A 24,546-nucleotide genomic window follows, 5' to 3' on the forward strand; every position below is an offset into this window, starting at 1 on the left:
GCTTCAACTGTTCTGGGTCTCTTATTTTTCCAAATGAATTTCCTGATTGATTTTTTTAGTTTTATGAAGAATGACATTGGGATTTTAATAGGAGTTGCATTAAAATCTGTATGGTGCTTTTGATAGTATGACCATTTTGATAATGTTAATTCTCCCTATCCAAGAGCATGGGAGATCTTTCCATCTTCTAAGGTCTTCTTCAATTACTTTCTTTAGTGTGTAGTTTTCATTGTTGAAGTCGTTCACCTCTTTTGTTGGATTGATTCCCAAATGTTTTATTACCTTTTTTTTTAGGCTATTGTGAATAGGGTTGTTTGCCTAATTTCTCTTTTAGTGGATTCATCACTGATATATAGGAATACATTTGATTTATAGGTGTTAATTTTATATCTTGCTACTTTGCTGAATTCATTTATTAGTTCTAGAAGATTTTTGGTGGAATTTTTTGAATCTTCTAAATATAGAATCATGTCATCTGCAAATAGGGATAGTTTGAGTTTTTCCTTTCCTATCTGTATTCCTTTAATTTCTTCTAATTGCTTTGGCTAGAGTTTCTTCTTCTTTTTTTTTTTTTTTAAAGAGAGAGTGAGAGAGGAGAGTGAGAGAGAGAGAATTTTTTAATATTTATTTTTTAGTTCTCGGTGGACACAACATCTTTGTTGGTATGTGGTGCTGAGGATCGAACTCGGGCCGCACGCATGCCAGGCGAGCGCTCTACCGCTTGAGCCACATCCCCAGCCCCCTGGCTAGAGTTTCAAGGACAATGTTGAGTAAAAGTGGTGAAAGAGGGTATCCTCGTGTTGCTCCAGTTTTTAGAGGGAATGCTTTTAATTTTTCTCCATTTAGGATGATGTTGGCCTTGGGTTTAGCATATATAGCTTTTACAATGTTGAGGTATATTCCTACTATCCCTTTCAAGTGTTTTGAACATGAAGGGTTCTGCATTTTTCAAATGCTTTTTCCACATCTACTGAGATGATCATATGAGTCTTGTTTTTAAGGCTGTTGATGTGATGAATTATGTTTGTCGATTTCCATAGGTTGAACCAACTTGTATCCCTGGAATGAACCCCACTTGATCCTGGTGCAGTATCTTTTTATTATGTTTTTGTATGTGAACAAATTATTCTTTAAAACGTTGCAACCACTAATAGTGATTGAAAGTTAACTTCTTCCCCTCTAAAATGCAAGCCCTGTTCTTCATTTCCTTTTGTCTTTTAGGACTTCCAGATAATTAGCTCAATTTAAGTAATTGTCTGCAAGGAACCCTCTTTTAATAAAAATCAGTTTAACAAAATCAGGACAGGGTTGGGAAAAGTCTTTTCAGAAACAAGTAAGTATCTGAACAGACTGGGCAGAAGGCCTTAGTGTGATCTGAGATACAAATCATGTGGAACATATTTTGGCTTCAGGCTCTGAATTTGTGTGCTTGGCAATGGGAGGAACCCTGATGTATGGCCTACTTCCATGGAGAGAGAACACCTGTCCAGGCTTGTATAACTGTGTGGAAATCAGCTTGGCAATAACTTGATCCACAAAAATTAAGGAACCTGGTTGAATGGGAAGACTAGAATATGTGAGTTGAAGGAATGAGGTGATGATCAGCAAGTATAGTATTTGAAAGCAAGTTTCTGATAGACCCAGGAAGGAGAAATCAGAGAGTGGATCTAAGCGTTTAAGTTATCAGAAATGGAGCAAGAGAAGGGTTAGAGAGGAAAGTCTTGTAAGAACAAGGAAGGGTATCCAAGACATTAGTTACAGTGTAGCTACAGGAAGATAGTAGGTACATGTCAAAGGAATCTTCTCTTTCACTATTTCCTTGTCAGAGTCTTGTGTTTCCTTAATGCAAGACCATTTTACTTCTTTGAACTCCAATGATTTCTCCTGTCATTATACCTTTGCTTGGAATTCTGTCATGCATAATCCTTTACCCTGTCCCCCTCTCCTGCCAAGAATGTCTTTTATTAGGTTTCATTTAGATTTACTTTTTCCTGGAAACATTTTCTCTGAACTACTTTAACTGGGCTCAGAACCCAGTTGAATCATGTCTGAGAGCATTCCTCACACTACACTGTCTTTACTGTTCACTTCTCTCTCCCAACTGATAAAACCTCCTTGAAAACAGGGAACTGGTTTTGTTTTATTACATCCCCAGTATCATCAACAGTGCCTGGCATTTAGTAGGTATTCAGCATGATTTATTGGTGGATATACCAGTTAAAAATAGTGTTCCATAAAGAATCGGGTATACCTAGGCTTGATGTCATCCACCTATAATCCCAGTAACTGAGGAGGCTAAAGCAGGAAGATTCCAAGTTCAAGGCTAGCCTGGGCAATTAAACAAGCCCTTGTATCAAAATAAAAAGGGATGAGGATGTAGCTCGTTGATAGAGCACCCCTGGTTTCAATTCCCAGTACCAATGAATGAATGAATGAATGAACTAAAAAACGAATGAATGAAAAAAAATTGTAAAAGGACTGAAAATGTATCTCAGTGGTAGAGCACTTGCTTAGCATGTATGAGGGCCAGGATTTAAACCCCAGTACTAGGAGTGGGGTGGAGGGTGACAGGCAGAATCAGGTATAGAGATGTTATAGCCTATGAAAAAAATTGACTATTTTTCTTTTGTACTGAACCAGTTACTTTGCATTTTTTATACCTTCTGTCTGCTATATTGACACTTTTGTATTGTTTTGTTATTAAATCTGAGATGCGTAATTCTGACCCTGAGGAGCAGTGACTGACCACTAGAGAGATAATTTGTTAAATATTGAGACTTCTGGATTTACTGTTATTATGTTAAAGAATATTTTTGGAGGAAGGGGGCTTTAATTTAAAACTGAAGCTTCCAGCTGGCTTCATGAAAACTTTTGTAACCCCAAAAGCATGCAGGAAGAAAGTTAACTGGAAATAGAATGTGGGCCTAATGTGAGAAATAGTAAAAGAAATACAAGAGTTTTTTTTTATTTATCTTCCTGGTGACCATCATGGTTGCTACAGATTTTTGATGACTGTCCTTACTTGCCAGTTTCTTTTCTTTTTTTTTTCTGATCCCAGTTTTAAAACATTCTCTTCTAACTTCATGGCTACTTTGATACAAAATGCATGGAGTCATATCTTCCAATTCTGTGTTGAAAACTTGTATTTAAATGTTTAGGTTCTTTCTTTAATAATTTTTAGTTTCATTAAAATTTTCACAGCAGGTGGGAAAGTTCACCAGTTACAAAATGTGGCAACTGTGTGATGTTGTTGAAATGGAAATGACGTAACTAAGAAAATCAGGATCTTTAAATGTTTTCTTGGTACAAATGGAAATCTATGGGCATCTTTTTATTGTTAATTAAATATAGAAGACATGAGAGTTTGAGTTAAAATACTTGTAGTAAACTTAATTAAAACCATGAATTAAGGGCTGGTGATGTGGCTCAAGTGGTAGCGCACTCACCTAGCATGTGTGAGGCACTGGATTCAATTCTCAGCACCACGTAAAAATAAAGATATTGTGTCCACCTAAAAAAAAAAAAAAAAACTAAAAACAGTGAATTAATACATGAACAGAAAGTATGTTGGTGAATTTAATTGGAAACATTTAGTCAGAGTTAACTAAGATATGTAACTGTACTGATATGTTTTATTGAATTTCTGGGTGTTTATTATACTTAAGTTTGACTATCACTGCATACCAATAACTCACTAAAATTAATGGGAATTAAATATAGATTCTTTTTAGAGGTGCTGTGGTTCTTCAGTGAGTTAGTTCCTTTTGTAAACGATGTACAATCTTCAGATTCTTGTAAAAGTTAAAAAAGACTTGAGAATATAGCATCTAACTTCTTGGAGAGAAGTGTTGGATTTCAAAAATTGGCATTCAAAAATCCAAAACTGCTTTGGATTATATTGTGAAATTGTATAGCTAAATTTCTGGAAGATCTCTTGAGTTGAATCTGTAAAGTCTCTGTTTAGAAGATCTTTTTTTCTGAAAGCCTCTTTGCCTTTCATTATAAAAGAGCCTGGTACTGCTTTCTGTTTTAAAAATCCAGCTGGAAAATTACAGAGTACAAACACTTGCCCATCAGTTCTTCATTTGGAGAGAACAAAAATATGTCTTCAAAGTGGAGACTGATATTTAAATATTTATTCTTATCAGTGGAGTCATAGTTTTTATTCTTTATTTTTTACTTTTAAAAGTACATATATTTTGTCTTCTGCATAGTGTGGCTAAATTTTAAAATACTATCTTTATTTTATGTGGTTCTGTGATTGTTTTTCAAATCTTCCAATGATATATTTTTTTCTCAGTCCCTCCGAAAGAAATTTCAAGGTGTCCTTGTGTCTTCATTTTGGTTCTATTAAGTTGAAACAACATATTTGTATTGATTCTAATTTTTAAAACAGACTCATAAATGTGTCTGAAAATATATTATTTTTAAGTGTGTGTGTAGAGTTGGTTTGGTTTTTTTTTGGTAGTTGTGAATGCCTTTATTTTATTTGTTTATTTTTATGTGATGCTAAGGATCGAACCCAGTGTCTCACACATACTAGGCAAGCACTCTGCCACTGACCAACATTCCCAGCCCAGAAAATATACATATTTTTATAAATAATTTTTATATATTTTTAAAAAAATGAATAGACTTAATTTTTAATGTAGTTGTAGATTTATAGAATCAGCAGATAATACATAGTTATGTTTATCCACCCCCTACTAACTTGCAGTTTCCCCTTTTATTAACACCTTACATTAGTATGGTACATCAGTTACAGTTATCGAACCAAAATTGCTATTATGACAAATGCATGACATATATTCATCTTTACAGTTTTATACAGAATAGTCACTACCCTAAGTAAGAATCCTCTCTGCTTCACCTATTCATGTTTCCCCCTATTAAGCCCTTGGCAACTATTACCTTTTTTTTTTTTAAACTGCCTATCTAGTTTTACCTTTTTCAGAATGTCATGTAGCTGGACTGGCTTCTTTCACTTTGCATTGTAGATTTAATTTTCCTTCATATCTTTTCATGGCTGAATGGCTTATTTTTTATCACTGAATAATATTCCACCATACAGATCAATTTGTTTAGTCATTCATCTGTTTAAGGAAATCATGACTGCTTCCAGCTTTTCGCAATTATAAATAATGACTGCTACAAACGTGTCTGCAAGTTTTTGTGTGGACATAGGTTTTGCACTCAGTTGAGCACTGGCTAGGAGTGGGGATTCCTGGGTCATATGGCAAGACTATGTTTAGCTTTGGTTTAAACTGATATAAGCTATCAGCATTTTGTCTTTTAGACATATATGCTTTTAAGAGTCAACCTAATTAATAGTTTGGAAGGAAATACTCTTAACTGTTAGCCGTAAGTAGTTAACCTTAGAGATTAGGAGGAGGATCTGTCATATTTATTGATTTATTTTGTTATTTTAATTTTTTATAACAAATCTTATTATATAATAATTGTGTAATTTTTTCTCTAAAATGCTTTAATTTATAGTAAAAAAATTAATGAATCAACACATCTGAAAAGAAGACTATTTAAAATAGTATATCACATTTCCCAGTTATAGAGGATTTTAATATTTTATTCTTATTTTTTAAGTAAAGAGAATAATATCCTTCTTCTAGTCATAATTGTCTATTTAACAACCTTTTAGAGCATTTACCAAATAACATAGTCTTTCAAAGGATTATGCCAGAGCTAAGCAGACACATATTTAATCCAGAATTGAGATACCATGCAAAGCTTCCTGGAGGAGGTGATAACTAAACTGAGTCATGATGAACAAGTGTAAGCTAAAGGGAGAGAGGAGTTATGGAGAGGAAGAAGAGTGTATGACAGAGAAGACAGTGTTTTCAAGCTAGAGATAGAGTCATTTGCTTCTGATTAATCTAAAACTAGAATTAGTTTTCCCAAGCTTTCAGAGAAACAGATCTTTTCACATTGTTGACGCTTGTTTGATAATCTGAAATTGAGAAGTATGCACTCACATTTTGTTTTGGTTTTTCAGTGAGTGGCAGAATGCATTGTCCTAGTGCTTGTTTGACTAGGAAAACTGGAATAAATTATCGCCTGAAGATATTTTGTTGTTGGAAATGTATTAGCATCCAATCACTATCATAATGAGTTAAGACCTGAAATTTAGAACCTTGAATGGTGTGACTATCACTCTTGGTGAGAGTTCTTTTGTTACTTTGTTGTGCAATCTAGGCTCTTGCCCTTAATTCTTTCTAATATGTAAAGTTCTTTACATCCACAGATGTTTTTCTGTACTCCATGGGATTCCAGTGTAAACTTTTACATAATCACTTAGGAAGATAGGGAAAGAGGGAAAGCCACGTATGTGTATGGCATTTCAGCATAGAGGTGGCTATGTTTACTAGATTAGAATATAGGTTCATAAAAAGAACAATTAATTGAGTCATGTTATCTGATTGTTATCCCAGTTCTTTAAGGTGAATGTTAAACATGGTGGAGTGTTTTTTTAATCAAATTTACCTCTTAAGATTATTTTTTTAAGATTGTAAATGTGCACCTGGCATGATGGTGTACACCTATAATCCCAGCAACTAAAGAGGCTGAAGCAAGAGAATCACAAGTTCAAAGCCAGCTTCAGGAATTTAGCAAGGCCCTAAGCAACTTAGTGAGACCCTGTCTCAAAATAAAAGATAAAAAATAGCTGAATGTGTAGCTCAGTGGTTAAGTGCCCCTGGATTCAATCCCTGTACCAAAAAAAAAAAAAGACTGTAAATGTGCAGTAGTTCACATTGTTACAATGAAAATCATCAGAGGAACTGTTAATTTAATATAAAAAATGATTATTACACTGTTATGTATTTTGAACAAAAGTCACCACTGAGATCTGTTAGATGTTATATAGTTAATATTTTTCTCAGGTATCTGTTGCATATTTAAAAGTAAAACAAAATTCTTATGTTTGTAAAGGAGTACTGAAATCTTGTTATCAGAGTTCATTTCTTGCATTCTAAATCTGATTCTTATCCCTGATGGCTTAATGACATTAAATAGGTCATTTGATTTTATTGAACTGAGTCTTTGTGTTTAAGTAAATTAAATAATGTATATGAAGAATTCTGCAAACCATAAAGCATTACAACTATAATTGCTGTCATTTTTTTGGAATTTGCCTTCTAACACATTTTATAATCCTCTGAACAAGATTACTAGGAGGTCACTGATTATTCTATAATTTTTGGCTCTATTTTATATTGTAGAGTCTCCATGGCATGTGAATTTTTTATATGTACATGTCTTTCTATAACCCAAAGGAAATTAAAATATTGAAAGATTTTAAGAACAAGGAATGACCTGAGGCTAACAGACAATCTTTTTATTTAAAAGCAAGGAAGAGAAGATGGTGGGAATGGTACTGAGACCTTCTTACCCTATTTTACTCTGTTTACCACAAAAGATAAGGGAAACCCGAATTACTCTTCACAAAATAGTTGAGATTTCTACTGTAGATTTTGTTCTTATTCCTTTCTGTTTGTGTCTTTTCCTTCGTGTATTCCTCTCCACCATTCTGTTCTTTTTTTTACCCTTTGAATATCATTCTAAAAGTGTCTTCCAATGCTGTCTTCCCTATTTTCTTTGTCACTCTTCTGTTCCTTTCTCTTTTTCTCTTTTTTCCTCTAGTGATTGTGACTTATTTAATCCCATAAATAATACTTTCCTATTTTTATTGCATTCCTTATTTTTTAGTCAAGTATGAAAGTTGACATTCAATTCTAATAGTAAAAAAAAGTTGTAAATTTTATTTTCACCTATGGTGTATCACTGAGCACAATGAAGATAAGTACCCATAATTATGGTAAGAATATAATGGCACAGTGCTTTTAGTCTATTTTGATAATACATGTTGACAGCTTAACAGTTTTGATCTAAAATTCCATATCTTAGCTGGGTATGTTGGTACTCTCCTGTAATCACAGAGACTTAGGAGGCTGAAGCAGGAGAATCTCAAGTCAAAGTCAACTTCAGCAATTCAGCGAGATCCTAAGCAACTTAGCAAGGCCCTGTCTCAAAATAAAAAATAAAAAAGGTTGGGGATGTAGTTCAATAGTAAAGCTACCCCTGGATTAATAAATAGATAAATAGAAATAATAGAAATTCTACGTCTTAGAATCTATCTGAAAGAAATAGGCTTAAATAATGAAACGGTAGCCTTAATGAAATAAAGGGGGGAATGAGTATATGGACTATTTTATAGTCCTTCAAAATTACATGTAGCGTAGAGAAAGTACATAATTTTAAAAACATAAAAAGTTTTTTACCTACAATAGATCATGGCAGATATGTGTTTAACATCCAAGGTTGATGAAAGTATAAATGCACAGCTTTTTAGAGCAATATGGCAATAATTTCTATTTTAAGTCCTCATACATTTTGACCTAACAATTATATAGACGTCTAGGTTGATAAGCTGATATGTACTAAAATATTTTTAGGGCTAGTCATTACATCACTAATTACAGTAGGTCTGTCCATGATACTTTGTGAAATGGCAAATGCTTTTCTAAGAAAAGCATTTGTTTGAAGGAAATAAGGCTGCAAATATATACAAAATTAAAATGTTTATCCCTGTATTTATAATGATAAAATAATATTAAAATTCTAGATGTCCAACAATAGTGAATTGGTTAAATAAATTATGTATTCTGCCAGTGAGAAATTAGGCAGCATTGCTAGTCATTTTGTAGAAGACTACTGGAAAGGTTATTTTCCATACACACATACACTCATGTACATGCTTATATGGTGGGGAGTGGGGAGCATGTACACGAAAAGTTTTAACTGTTTTTATCTGGGTAATTAGATACAGATGATTTGATTTTTAAATTTTTCTCTTAATGACTGGTACCTATGCTTATAATATAAACAAAATTATAATAGGTTGGTTTTTGTTTGTTTGGTACATGGAAATTTTTTAACATAAATATTCACGAGGTACATGTAATGATTTGATACATGTATGCATTGTGTAATGGTTCAAATCAGGATAAGCATATCTATCTACTCAAACATTACTTCTTTGTGGTAAAAACATTCAGAATCCTTTCTTGTAGATTTTTATTTATATTCCGTGAATTATACTATGGAACACCAGAACTTACTTCTTCTAACTATAGCTTTTAAAAATTATTATTGAGAAAAATTAACCCAAGTGTGAAGAAAAGACTTGTAGGAATTATACCCCTAGTTTTATTAATAAAACAGTAGCTGTTTTTGAGTGGTGGAGCTACAGGTAATTTTTAAAATACTTTCGTGCCTTTTCTACATTTTTCTTTGATGGGAAAATGAGTACACTCATTTTATTAGAAATAAAGGTTTTGTTTTTAAATTTTGTTAACACATCATTGATAAGTAATTAGCATAATGCAAGTAATACTTATGTAATTAACGAACTTAAAATTTGTGTGTGTGTGTGTTTTTATTTCATTTTTAGGCCCGAAATGTACATACCGGAGAGTTAGCTGCAGTAAAAATCATCAAGTTGGAGCCTGGTATGTATTAAAACTCTTAAGACTTTTTTTAAAAAACAATTTTCTTGTGCATTTCATAAAAAGCATAGTCTATATGTCCTTCATGTTTTCCTTCTTCTCCAAAGAAGTCTTTATGTCTTCTGGCAGGACAGTATAATGTATTCAGTATGGTTTTGTTAAATTCTATTGGAGGTCATTAAAGTTTCGATGGGACAGTTCTGTTGCTAAGTAAAATTTAAAATGTATATATTAAAAAACTGAAATATGCACTTACTGACAATTTTATAAAAGTAACTTTTTTCACAATTACAGTGACTATTTTAGCTTAGTTTTAGCTACTATGAAAATTTGATTATAAAAGTCTTCCATGATATTTTAGGGATATTCAGATAATATTCCAGAAAATGCTATTTTATCAGCTATTCCCTGGCTGGTTGATTTAGGTTTGATAATTTTGATCTTAGTTTAATGCTTATTTTATTAACATATCTGTATATCAAAAGACTCTTTTAAAACACACCAAATAATTTACTTTTGAAAAAAAATAAAACCTTAATTTTGTGCTTTTGATTTTTTAAAAGTTTTTAATATGGGAAATAGTAGTTTTTGACCAGGTAGGTGTATATCTTAGTGATCTGTTTGATTGTAGCTTATGAACTGAGACCTATGTGACCATAATTATTCCAGTTTCTTAACTTGAGCAGTTTTGTACTTCAACTTTAGATGATTATGTGTATGATTCATTAGAAAGATTGTATTACTGAGGTAGCATTTGCTGGAACGCTTTAAAATTAAGCTTTCAAATATGACACATCCTTTTACCTGACAGATAAAAATTGTTATAAATCTATTTTAGAATCCTGTTACAGAGTTTCATTTAATAAGTATAGAATGATCTCTAAAATGTCACTAACACAAATAGAAGGGAACATGAGAACAGTACAAGCAATTGCCTCTCCTGGAAGAGTCACTCCAGCAGAAATTCAAGTTATGTTCAAGGGGTGATGATAGTCCAGATTCTGGTCTGGGCTCTCATAGGAAACAAAGATCTCTTCTGCCTTCAGTGAGTGCACTGGGCTTATTAGAGCAGTTTTACTTATTTGACTTGAGTGTATGGCTTACTTTTGATTATAATTTATTTAATGAATTAATGAGTATGCTTTAAAAATCCTTTGAGTTTGACCTCTCAATAAACCATATATTGGAACTAACAGAGGAAAGACAATTCAATGAAAACAGAAAAATACATCATATGTATGGTGTTATAACTTAACATATAAAGATAAAATGCTGGGATTATAAGGTAAAACCCTTTGAAAGGCTCGAATTTCTCACTTCCTTGTTTTGTAAAAACTGCTGATTTTATGTTAGAGATCCCTCATATATGAAGGTGGAATAATATTTAAACTCTTCCCCCCAAGAAGTTTAGTAAATGTTAATGATGTAATCTTAGTATTTGGCCATTTTTATATTCTGCTGATTGCCTGTCTTTATTTCAGGTTATTCGTCTTTTAGTATTGCATTTTGGATGCTGTTTGCACTTTGAAAATAGAGACTCTTCATTTTAAGTTTTCCTAATTTGTCTTCTCTGTCTTTTCACTCCATTTATAATACTTGTCTATTTCTCATAGATAAATTTATTAGTCTTGCTTTCTCTGTTCTCTTCTTCCCTGTAATCAGACTTTTTCTAGTTGATAATTATAAAAATTTTCACAAATTTCTCTAGTTGTTTCCTTGCAAAATTTAAATGTTTGCTTCATTAGAAATTATTTTGTAATAAAGAATGAGAGTTCTAGGTCTATTCTTTTTTAAATGGCTACATAATTCCATTACTACAAGTTCTTTTATCTATAGGTTTGAACTTTTTATTACATGCTGTAATCTTCATTACTTTTATTTTTCAGCCATTTCCTTTTTCTTTTTCTATTTTTCCCCCAGGAGAACATTGAATATTTTTATCAAGAAGAGAAAGAAATAATATTTGTGAGATTAATTTAGATGATTTGGGTTTTTTCTTTTTCTTTCTTTCTTTCTTTTTTTTTTTTTGTTGTTGTTGTTTGTTTGTTTGTTTGAAGGTAGGTTCTTGTGTTAGGCATGGTAATACAAGCCTGTAATCCCAGCTATGTGGTAGGCCAAAGCAGGAGGATCACAAGTTTGAGGCCAACCTTGAACAACTTATCATACCCTGCTTCATAATAAAAAAAAAAATTTAAAGCTGGGAATGAAGCTCATTGGTACCGTGCTCCTAGATACAATCCCCAGTAGCATAAAAAAAATTTTTTTTTTATAAATGCTGGAGTGTAGCTCAGAGGTAAAGCACCCTCGGTTTTTTACCCAGTACTACAAAAAAGTAAACTTAAATAAAACTTTTAAGAAATGATAAAAAGGACTGGGGATGTAATGCCCAGTGAAAGGGCTGGAGATGTAACTCAGTGGTAGAGCACCCTGAATTCAATCCTCAGTATAACAAAAAAAGAAGGAGGGGGTAACTGGAAGAGAATAGCAGGGAAGAGGAGAGGAGAGACGGACTCTTACTCTGTTGCCCAGGTGGCTTAGACTCCTGGGGTCAGGCTGTCCTCCTGCCTCAGTCTTCTGGGTAACTGAGAATACAGGCAAGGACCACTGTGCCTGGCTGTGTTGTGGTTTTCTGTTTTTTTCTTTGAAGCTTTTTAAATATTATGCCTGGGGGTTTCTTTTATTTTTGCTGCTGATAATTTGGAAGATACATAATCTGTAGTTTTATAAGTGGAAGGCTTATAAGACTTCGAATAATATGCTTACATTTGTGGGGTTTTATTATCTGACAGTTTGTTGGCCTCCTAGGTATAAAGTGTAGAAGTTTGCCTATTTATCCTTTTCCTGCCTATTCATCTCCCACTTTTAAGTCATTAGCAGTTTATGATGGGATTTTGGTTTCAGAACTTTCTTATTATATTAGGGTATGAGTATGTATTCATCTGTTTATCTTCCTTTTAAGAATTGTAGTATTTGTGATCTTTACAAATGTAATAAACAGTTATTTAGAATTAGTTTTATATTTGAAATAGATTTGGTGCTCACTACTGGTCTTTTTATGTCATGTCTTTGCCATTCTGACTTATTTTATATCAACTAGCAATATGATAAACCATCATTAAACAGATTTTTCAGTAAGTATTAGAATAAAACAATATGAACCTACAAATTTTCTTTCTCAAACTATTCTTTCATTCTTACTCATTTTTGTAAATGGTTCACCAAGCCAAATCTGGACATTAACCTTGATTTATTTTTTTATTTATACTACAGTATCAATCTGTCAGTAGGTTCTTCAGACTACCAATAAAACATGTTCTTTTTTTTTTTTTTTTTTTGTACCTGGGATTGAACTCAGGGAGTCTTGACCACTGAGCCACATCCCTAGCCCTATTTTGTATTTTTATTTACAGACAAGGCCTCACTGAGTTGCTTAGTGCCTTGCTTGCTTTTGCTGAAGTTGGCTTTGAACTTGGCAATCCTCCTGCCTCAGCCTCCCAAGCCACTGGGATTACAGATGTGCACCACCGAATTCAGCTCAAAACACATTCTTAATTCACCTCCTTCTCTATATTGCTTCCCTTATTGGTCTCTATATTGTCTTACCTTCTTGGTCTTCCCATTTCTTTTCCCACACCTTCCATTCCCCATCATCTAGTAAAAACTAGAGTCATTGTAGTGAACTTTATAAAGCATAAATCAGATCATAACTCTCTGTTCTTCAAACTTTCATGAAGCTTCAATATCCACTTAGAATCTTACTCAGACTTCCAGCCTTGCTCATAAAATCCCACATGATCTGTTCTTACCATTTCTCCAAGCTCATCTTGTTTCTCCCTTTCATACTCTGCTTTCATATTATTTTATTTAAACAGTCCAAGATTAAACTGTCCCTTCCATTCTGGTTTTCATCCTTGCTCAGAAAGTCCCTGGTCATTTGGATCTCAGTTTAAATGTCATGTCTACAGAGAGGCCAATTTAAGGTAGCCAACCCAATCCCTTGTTTTAGTTTTTTTGCCTAGGACTTGACTGAGTGATGCTTTTCTTGCTGATTTTTGTGTATTTGTTTCTCTTTCCCACAGTGTAAGATCCATTAGAATAGTGATCTTCTGTCTACATGGCTTGTATTTCAGCACCTAGAACAGTATAGGTACATACTGCTAATAAATATTCTTTTTACAATAGAATGTCACAAATATATTCTGTTGCCTTTCAATAAGAATGGCCATTTGATGAGGTCTGATGATTGTGTCACACATTCTCCTCCTGTACTCAAAAATCTGTAGATATTTTCTCCCTTGAATATTGCTGGAAAGACCTATAAGGCCTGTCTGATGTTTTTCCCCTGGCACTTGACTTGCTGCTTCTGCCTAAGTGTCTGTTTTAGCAGGTTTATCTTTGAAATCAGTTAACTTCAACAGAATATATTTTGTTCTTGATAATTTTCTACAGAATTTTTCCACTGAAGCATAGTGAGCTTTTTTAGTCTGCAGTTTAGATTCTTTCCGTTTCAGCAAATTTTTTTTTAATCATTCTTGGGTTTTTAAAATCTTATTACTTTAGGAATACCAGTTATTCACATTAGTTCTACCTTACCTGTACTTATCTTTAGGTATCTTCTTTCTGTATTACGTGTGATTTTTTTTTTAAGTCTACTATCAATCACATCAGTGACTTACTTGTTTCTAATATTCTACTTGTTGTTTTCAAGGCTTTTATTAATTCTGTAAAAGTATTATTTTTTCTCAATCCCCACCCCCACCTCCACAACTACCAGCATTCTTTCTGTTTTATTTTGTTGCTTTAATTGACCTGGTCTTTTTTCCCCCTGAGTTTGAAACACTTATTGTCTAAAATTTTGTTCTCTCTCTCTCTCTCTCTCTCTCTCTCTCTCTCTCTCTCTCTCTCCTTCCTTCCTTCCTTCCTTCCTTTTCTTTCTTTCTTTTTTTCCTATTCCCCCAGCTAAAATTTTCTTTCAAAATAAGTTTTCCATGTCTTATGTATCCTATATATGCTGTTTTTTTATTGCTATAGAATTTTTGAGAGGGATCAATGTTTGTTTAACATTGTCAATAAAACTAAAGTAGATGGGGTTTTTCACATTTTTGAACAGACATAAGGTAATATTTAGGTCATAGCTATGATGGTACTAATGAATGTTTCTAATATTTAGTTCAGATACTTCAAAAAATCTGGAGGCAGCTGTATTTTAAAAAATGAATTCTTAACTGTATTTAGCAGCTTTAAAAACATTGCACTAAAGCTAGTATAATAGAAAAGTGCTTCCTTGTATTGATTTAACAGATGATTCTATTTAGAATTATATTTAGACATGAAAAGATAATTATTTGCTTTTGTAACTTAGAAAAGCCTTATGTTTGATAAAACACAAACAAGATTATTTTTTTTTTTTAAAGTAAATGGAAATCCCAGCTGTAGGTTTGAAAGCACAATTCCCCACACACACAGAGTTCAAAACAGGGTTTTTAGGGCTAGGGATGTGGCTCAAGCGGTAGCGCACTCGCCTGACATGCATGCGGCCCGGGTTCCATCCTCAGCACCACATACAAATAAAGATGTTGTGTCTGCTGAGATCTAAAAAATAAATATTAAAAAATTCTCTCTCTCTCTCACTCTCTCTTAAAAAAATAGAGTTTATAATTATTTTGGAGTTCTAAATTTTATTGTAAATTTACTGATTATCCCTTGCAGTTTCATTTTATTATAATGGTATAGTCAAAATTTTACTGAAACAGATTGCTTTTGAGGTTCTTCTTACTAGTCTTAAAAATACTAAGTAAGCCTTAGAGTTAAGAATAAAAATGAGTTAACATAGAGAATTGGTTTTTTAATTATCCACAAAAATGATTGTAAAAGGGATCGTGCTGTAGTTCACCAGTAGAGTGCTTGCCTTGTGTGCTTGGGGACTTGGGTTCAAACCCCAGCACCACAAAAATAAAAATAAATTGTGAAAAAAAAATGAAGTCAGCATTCTTTCCTATGTCGCTATGTTCTTGTTGCCCTTCATATACACAGAAAATGATTGTTTTCAGGAATATTTTATCCATTTCTATCACATTTTTATAGTAATACTTATGAAATATGGTCACCATCTTAATAAAATGTGGCATAGAATTTGACTTACCATTGATCAGCATTGAAAATATAACCCAGAATGATACTGTTGTGTTAGCTGCATTTTTCATCTCTTTGGTCAGGCCTTAGGAATGCCTTAGAAAAGCAGACAGATATTATGATGTGTGTCACCATGTTTTCCTGTCTTATGTCTGAATTTCATCCTACTGTTTAATGTATTTTACAGATCCTTATTTTGCTCAAAAGTCTGTAGCTCTTGGTGGCCAACAACCAGAGCAGGAACAAAATTCCTGGGAAAGTTGACCATTAGAACTTTTCTTTTCTCCTTTCCTCTCATTCCATTATCCCTCTTTTATGGTGAAACTACACAATACTTTTAAACTTAGGCGAATTGTAGTTTGTTAAATATTGTGATGGTTGCTTAGAAGGGATGGAATTTTAAGAAAATCACTGCCCTGTATGATTAGTGTAACGTACTACTGTTTGCTTGTTCAGTTTTTTAAATGAAATTGGAAATATTCATGAAAGAGTCGAGTATTTTTAAATAAAATGACAAGTTAGTTATGACTCCTTAGTTCAAAGAGTTTTCAAAATAAGTAGGCACCTTTAAATACCTTTGAAGAAATGTTTAAAATTTTTCTTATACTGCCAGGAAATACTTCGTCCTGTTTCCTGGAAATATAAGCTGAGAAAATAGAGTAAATGGAACAAAGTCAAGACATGTACAAAGACTTAAACAGTCATTAGTTTGCATTGTGCATGTTTTTAAACAATTGTTAAAGCAGGCACTTGGCCAAATAGACCAAGTGTCAGCTATTCTATCTAATTTAGTGGTATGATCTTGCTTTATAGAAAGTCTTATTTAAGAAGTTTACAATCTTGATTTCTAAATGTAAGCAGTAAAATAAAATATTTGTACTCTATCTTCACTGTCTGAACACTGAGTCTGAATGGATGAAAAATGTTAATTTGAGGTAATAGATACACAACAAAAATGTTACTTTTATTGGTTTTAAATTATAAATATAGAAAATAGAAACTTTGTGTTATTTTACATATTTTTAAAAATATGTTAAAATCATTTTTGATGCTTTGATACTGTTTCTAAGTTTGCTTTTGAACACAAGATAAAAATGAAGATACTTTTTTATTACTTTGTAGTAAAAAAAAGATGACCTTCGATGTCATTCTAAATTAATGTTCAAACTCAATCTAAATTGCTGATACTGATAGGTATTTTCTCTCCAGATGAGTTTTTGGAGGGATTTTTTTCTCTAGATGAGTTTTCAGAATCTAAGATGGGCGGGCATTCCAAAGAAAATATGCTATTAGAAATGGCATTCCATTTAACATTCTACAGTCCCCAGACATTGTCATTATTAGTGACTGGTACTTGTGAAGTCTTGCTTCCAGTTACACTGTAAAAATTAGTAGCTCACTTGCACTAAGACCCCACCTTTCCTGGTAGACACTGTTCATAACTTCTGCCTGGAGCATAGTCTTGGGATGGCACTAAGCCAATTTTTTCTACTAAGTAGTGGTTACTAGTAGCATTAATTTAGCTATATTATTGACATTTATAGGTCAACTTAAGTATTTGGACACCATTGAAAAGTTAGATACCATATGTGAGAAAATCTGTTTTAAATCCCAGACTTAATTGAAATTTTTTTTTTTAAGTACAGCAAAGATGTAAGACTTCTATGCATATTTAAGAGCTAGTAAGTGGAAATCCAAAGAATATTGTACACTAATGAAGTTAAGTGCTTCTTTACTCTTCTTTCCTTCTTTCTACCCCACCTCACATACCGGGTTTTTTTTGTTTTGTTTTGTTTTGTTTTGTTTTGTTTTTAACAGGATGTCCCCATGTTGTTCAGGCTGGTCTTGAACTCCTGGCTCAAGAGACCATCCTACATCAGTTTTCAAAGGGCTAGGGCTGCATGAATATGCCACCATGCCAAGCTTCAGGGCCTCTTGATAAAACTAAGAGAAGGGTAGAATGTAGCCGGTTTGTTGGACATTGGTCTATGTAAAGAATAAGTTCTGCTGGTGCAGTCACACGTGTCTGCAATCCCAGCAACTCAGGAAGCTGAGGCAGGAGAATTGCAAGGCTAGGCAATTTATTGAGACCCTGTCTCAAAATAAAAAGTAAAGGGGGTTGAGAATGTAGCTCAATGATAAGAGAATCCTAGGTTCAATGCCCAATACTGGAGGGGAAATAAAGAAAAAGAATGAGTTCTAATACTATGATGGAAAAGGCTTAGGCAAGAGAAACAATATTCTGGTGCTCATTAGTAGATACAGGAAACAGTACCTTTCCACTGAGGTAGGCAGACTCTTACTGTAACCTTACTGATCCCCTTTCATTGGCTGACCATTAAACTTAAGTTTAAGATATATGTAATGATTTATGTACTACATATTTCCCAGTTTACAAGTAAAAGCTATAAAGATTTTTTACTCAGAATTTTATGCAGTTAGAAGATTGCACCCTCATTCGGCTGACTTAATCCTGTAAAATTGTTAACACTAAATCCTATGACTGAATTCAGTTAATGTTTATATGCAGTGATTGTTGAAAAGAGTTTTTAGATTACAAATAAATTGCATGTATGATAGCTAAACTAGTTTATGTTTCAGTCACATCAGTGATTAATTCTTTAAAGGGTACTTATTGCATAGCAAAAATATTTAAAGTTTTGTTTTAGATCTGAATTGAAAGAATTGAAAATACAAATGGGAACTATCCCTGGCTTGTGTAAATGTTTTGTTTCTTTATCTAAGGCCTGATTTCACAGTTTTCCTTTCTTGACACTGCGATTTTTTAAGATGACTTCAAGTTAAAGCTAGAATCTATCTGAGTACCACTGATTTTTAAATCTGCCATTGCTTTTCAAAAGACTACTGTAAAACAATATCTAATAAAAATATTTTTATAATGATGTCCTAATGAAGAACATATTTTTAAATATCCCTGTCTCTAACATGTAGTAATATTACTGTTGTATTTATTCTCTCAAATGTGCTAAATGCATAGGTACAGTAACTTTCTCAATAACATTCCCACCTGAGGGAAATACATAATCAAAAACATAGAGGCATAAGAATCTATTACCAAAATCATCAGCAACTTTCTACTACTGAAATATAGATAATATAAGGACATGTGGTATACAAGAAAGCTAAATAGTGGAATAAATCCAGATGCTACTTAACAAATGAACCTAACTCAGAAGGATCAAGTTGCTGAAATTCTAGTGAATGTCTGTACCAGGATTTTAATCCAGATGTGTCTATTCCAGATTTCAAGCTCTTATTGGCTGTATTATGCTACCTTTAGATATGCACATGCAATCATTCTACCTGTTCATACATGCCTTTTACTGAAATAAACAACACTTTGACATAAAATAGTGTTTGCTGTAACAATCTTTACAGTATTATCATAACTTAGGTAGTAGTCTCATAACTATCATAAAATTCCCATAATAGTATATCAATATTGGAAAATACAGATAAAAAAAGACTGTAAAATTAATTTTACTTATTGTGCATAACCATTGCATGTTTTTAAACACTTTCTGTGCTTATATGTATTTAAGTGATTATATATAAATCTTCCCTTTTCACTTAGCGTGAACATGTTTTTATATTTAGAATTTAAGAGTAACTATAAACTGTACCATAATTTATTAAACTATAGCACCACAGTAAACATTAGATGTTTACTAATCTGTCTCTGTGCATGTCTCCTTAAGAAGAATATTTTTGAAGCAACTGTTGATTCAAAGATTTGTACATTTTTAGGCCTTAGACCTTACTGAAGTATGAAGAATGCTGAATTCCTCATCTCTAATATTTATTGCAAAGGTTTTCTTCCTCCCTATGTAGAGATTTTGAGTAACATGATGACCAACTTACTTTGTTTTCAGGAGATGATTTTTCTTTGATTCAACAAGAAATATTTATGGTTAAAGAATGTAAACATTGCAACATTGTTGCCTACTTTGGAAGCTATCTCAGGTAAGAAACAAACAAAGCATCTGCTCTTTCTGTATTTTATATCTTCTTTGCTACCACTCTCCTTCCTTTTCAGGTAGGTGCCATTGTATGTGGGAACTTTTAAATTACACTATCCAAAGTTTTAAAATTTTTAGGGCTTTCTTTTCATTTCTCTATTATATTAATTAAAGTACCTCCTTTATTTGGTTATACCCTAGGGCAACCTTAATGAAATATTATGAATGATTAAAGTATTTTTCTTACAAAACTATTCATAATCTAAACCTTTAAGATGGGAACTAAACTGAAACTGATGTGCTTTCCTGCATATTGAAGAGAGATTGCTACAGCAGTTTCCTGTTACCCTCTGCACTATATCCTGACTCTTGATGTATGGAAGAGTGTAAGCCTTAGAATACTTACTTCAGTGATTGAAAATTACCAGCTAATATGATTTTCTCTTCATAATAGTCGAGAAAAACTGTGGATTTGTATGGAATACTGTGGTGGCGGATCACTTCAAGATATTTATCATGGTACTGTGAATTTAACTTTATACTTTAAAATTGACTTTGACATTAATGATTATTGTTTAACATTTCCAGTCACCCGGGAAATTAATATGTAGAGATTTACTCTTTTATATTCTTTTCTTCTGTTCCCAGAGTACTGCATAAAAGAAACCTAAGATTTGTGTTGTTGGTGGAGCCAGAACCAAGAAATTCAAAAGCATTTTTACAATCCAAATTTTGCTTTTTAGATTTTTTTAGATGTAGTCTCTAGGAAAGTATTTTGTTTACTAATGAAAGAAACTGTCTAACCTCCTTTACAAGAATTGAAACGTAAAGAGTAATTCACAAGGGAAACTATGTATCTATCTTAATAACTTAACTGTCTAACCAGAAAAATAGTTCACTTGTTACTGTAATAACTTTGCATTAAAATGTATAATTATTTTTAAAATTTGGGGTATTTTTTTTAGCATTCTGTTAATTAGGCAGTTTTTTTAGTTGACTTTGCTTAATAATAAATTTAGAAATAATTTGGCTCTATGGTTAGTTTCCAATTTGTTTTGTTATTTACAATGTCTTGAATTTTCTAGAATTTGTAAAATTAAGATTGTATCCTTAAAACATTTTTTCTTGTTTAACATGCATGTGAGATAGTAAAACTCCCATTGCAACTATGCAGAGTTTGTTATTTATTCTTAGTCTGTTATTAAATTATGTGGCTGGGCACAGTGGTGTACACCTGTAATCCCAGAGGCTCTGGAGGCTGAGGCAGGAGGATTACAAGTTCAAGGCTAGCCTCAGCAACTTAGTGAGTCCCTTCAGCAACTTAGCAAGACTCTGTTTCAAAATAAAAAGGACTGGGGATGTGGCTCAGTAGTTGAGCATCCCTGGTACCAAAAAAAAAAAGAAGAATTATGTGAAATATTTTAAAATATTTTTATTTTGAATTTTTACAATGGAAGCTTTATTGAATTTTAGCCATGTAATTTTCAAATGTAGCCATAATATAAAAACAGAAGTGATGTTTCAGTTTATATAATATTTTATAACTTGTAGAAGTCAAAGTTTAAAAAAAAAAACTCAGTAGGCTATCAGTTGAATAAACTATATTATACTTGTGATATGGAATATTTTGTAGCACTTAAAACAATGAAATGGCTTTGTATATTGACTTAAATAATCCTCAATAATAAATATAGCATGGTTAATCATACTAAAGCTTTCAAAAATTATTTTTTTGTAAGTATACATATGAATGAATGTAAATGCAAGCAAAACAAAAGGCTGCATTCCAGACAGATAAGTCAGTACTCCTAAGGAGAGAAAGCAGGACTCAGATATAAAATTCTGAATTATAATAAAAATTAATTGATATATTACTTCATTATAAACTTTTAATATAGTAGTTATCTAATTTTTATAACAAATAACCCATAACAAAAAGGTGCTGGTCACTATCTCTTTATTTTAAAAAAAAAATGGTTTACCACATAAATGTTACACATAGACATTACAATTTCTACTCTTAAGAATTTCAAAATAAGAACAAATCCCACTTAAAAAACAAATGCTTATTAATCTCTTATTTAGTAGTCTTTCATTTTCTTATATAGTGCAAAACTGGAATGACTGTTCTCTTTTATCCTGTTTTTGGTTTTAAAGAATTATCAGTAAGCTAGGCACAGTGGCACCTGCCCATAATCCCATCTATTCAGGAAGCTGAGGCAGGAGGATTACAAGTTCAAGGCCAGCCTCAACAATTTAGCAAAACTCTGTCTCAAAATAAAAAGGACTGGCAATATAGCTCAGTGGTCGAGATCAGTTGGTTCAATCCCCAGTATTGCTAAAAAATAAATATTATTGGCAGAAAACAGTTCTATGCTACTGATTTAAAATCCTTATCTATGATTTTATGAAGAATAATAATCTTTATATGAAGTTTTTATTTAATTGTAATTTTTATCTGTTTACACTTTTATAAAATGAGAACTCTTAAGAATATGGATAAAATTAAACTATACAGATGGCAGTTTTTACTGCTTTCTCTTTTAATTTTAAAAAGTTATTTTGAGACATCAATTTTATTCCTTCATAAAATTGCTGTTAATTGGAGTCCAAGCAGTGTGCATTTCTATAAATAGTATCCTAAAAAAACAGTAGTCAAGAATATCTGCACTTATAAATTAAATGCTATTAAAAAAGTGGTTTGTATTACTACTAGTCCATCAATTTACTAAGAATCAGTTTTATTCCTAAGTAGGTGTAGAAACGCAGTGATGAAAATGTGCAGTGAAATGCTTTTCTAGGCAGAGATTACTGTAACTACCTGGGTTTCACTGTCAGCAAATATCATCCCAGATTTTCTCTCATGGTATTGAAAGACAAGAGTTCCAAAGTCTCTTATTAGGTACTTGCATAAGAGGGATTTTATAGTTCATATTAGGGAGGGAAAGATCTGGTTGCCAAAAGTGATCTGGCTACTGTTAAATTCTCAGATAAGGTACCGGATCAAGCCTCCCTGTCTTGACAGGTGTGGTAAAGAATTATGCTAAAGAGATAATATCTTTATGTTTAAAAAAGTGATGATGCTTTTCAGTGTTTCAGTAACCAAACTGTCTATGCTTGATAAACATATATAACTAATTGTCATTAGTTATATATGTTTATCAAGTTTTTTGGCTTTATTTTTAAAAATTTTTTTCAGAATTGAGATCATATTATGTCCATTGTTTTCTACAGAACTTCCTATTCACACTTAATGGGCGCTTAATATTTTCACTTACTAAAGTTGTTATGGAATAAATTTTTTATTTTTAGAGTACATTTTCAGTCTCAGTGTTACCTTTTCTTGTTTTGTTTTGTTTCTTGATTACAAAGATAATGTATGTTCCTGGTCAGAAGAGAAGTCATTCAGTGAAATATAGAGAAGTTTTACAATAGTTTGTCATTTTAAAAAGTAGACTATTTTTAATTTGTTATGTTCAAACATATGACAATGTGGTCTTTTTCTTTCTAGTTACTGGACCATTATCAGAATTGCAAATAGCCTATGTATGCAGAGAAACCTTACAGGTACTATGTTTGCTTATGTAGATAGGCAATTCTGGTTCATAATCAATAACTATAGAGAAAGGGTAAGCCAAAATGATTTTTTTAATTCCCATCTCATAGTATAGTTCTGTAAAACTAGTTGTATTTTTTCATGGGCAAGGCACAAGAATTCACTTAAGCTGATGCTGACATATGCAGTGGTGGTAAGCGGTGTTCTGCTTTCATGCTAATACAAGTGATCATTTAAAGTAGTCTACTTTGTTGCTTGACCCACATTGCTACAAAGCTAAGGAAAGTCATGGGTACAAATTTGTTTTCGTGAATGAATCACCAGACTTCTCAATTGTAAAATTGTCTAAGCTTTCCCTTGAAGTTTTATAGCAGTGAAAATTATCTCTTCCAGAGAATATGAACCATTTCTCCCAAAATAAACTAAATTTGCGCAGTAATAATCCAGAGCACTATCTGGAATACCTAATTCTATGGGATATTAATACATGTCATTGGAAACAGAACCCCTTTCTCTAAGTTTGTGTTCAACAAATGGCTTTGCTTCTTTATTTAAGGAACTTTAGTATACTAAAGTGGATCTGCAGTAGAGGTATAGGGCATGTCGCTTGCTTATTTATTTATTATTTATTTATTTATGGTTCCCTCAAAGACTACTCACTGAGAAAATTAGCAATTAATAACTTTGTTCATATACTTTAAGGCATTTAGACGAGGAGGAGGAATTAAGTAGTAACTGTAGGGTTTTTGTCTTCATTTTTAAAAAATTTATAACTGATAATCATTAATTGATAATTTTATATGTGGCTCTTCCAACTTTATAAACTAGGAGTTTGAACAGATCTAGGAGAGAGTTCTAATTAGTTTATAAAGTTAGTTTCCATGTAGTTTTAAAAAAGGGTACATCATGCCAGATCTTACTGTGAAATATATGAAAGTAAATTTAGTATTTATGTTCATGTGCATATATGTGTGTGTGTGTGTGTGTGTGTGTAGTCATCATTTGGTATCCATGGGGAATTGGTTCCAGGATACTTTAAGATACCAAAATTGGCACATCCTCAAATCCTTTATATAAAATTGTATAATATTTGGGCTGGGACTTTAGCTCAGTGGCAGAGCACTTGCACAGCGTGTATGCATGTATGAGGCACTGGGTTCAATCTTCAGCACCTCATTAAAAAATAAATAAATAAAGACATACTGTCTATCTACGACTATAAAAATTTTTTAAAATAGTGTAATATTTGCTTGTGACCTATGCACATCCTCTTGTATACTTCAGATCATTTCTAGATTACTTATAATACCTAGGACAATATAAGTGCTATATAAATAGTTGTTAATACTGTATTGTT

General features: G+C 32.4%; 1 protein-coding gene across 1 annotated transcript in view; it reads left to right on the forward strand.

Moving 5' to 3' along the window:
* Map4k5 (mitogen-activated protein kinase kinase kinase kinase 5) overlaps nucleotides 1-24,546 on the forward strand; it is a 112,509-nt gene that overhangs the window by 15,466 nt on the left and 72,497 nt on the right. The window contains exons 3-6 of the mRNA XM_005322872.3: nucleotides 9,467-9,524; nucleotides 19,547-19,637; nucleotides 20,088-20,152; nucleotides 23,145-23,200. Of these exons, the coding sequence (XP_005322929.1) occupies nucleotides 9,467-9,524; nucleotides 19,547-19,637; nucleotides 20,088-20,152; nucleotides 23,145-23,200 (270 nt within the window). The remainder of the gene's footprint in view (nucleotides 1-9,466; nucleotides 9,525-19,546; nucleotides 19,638-20,087; nucleotides 20,153-23,144; nucleotides 23,201-24,546) is intronic.

Source organism: Ictidomys tridecemlineatus, chromosome 5, assembly GCF_052094955.1.
Source record: "Ictidomys tridecemlineatus isolate mIctTri1 chromosome 5, mIctTri1.hap1, whole genome shotgun sequence".
NCBI classification, from domain to species: domain Eukaryota; kingdom Metazoa; phylum Chordata; class Mammalia; order Rodentia; family Sciuridae; genus Ictidomys; species Ictidomys tridecemlineatus.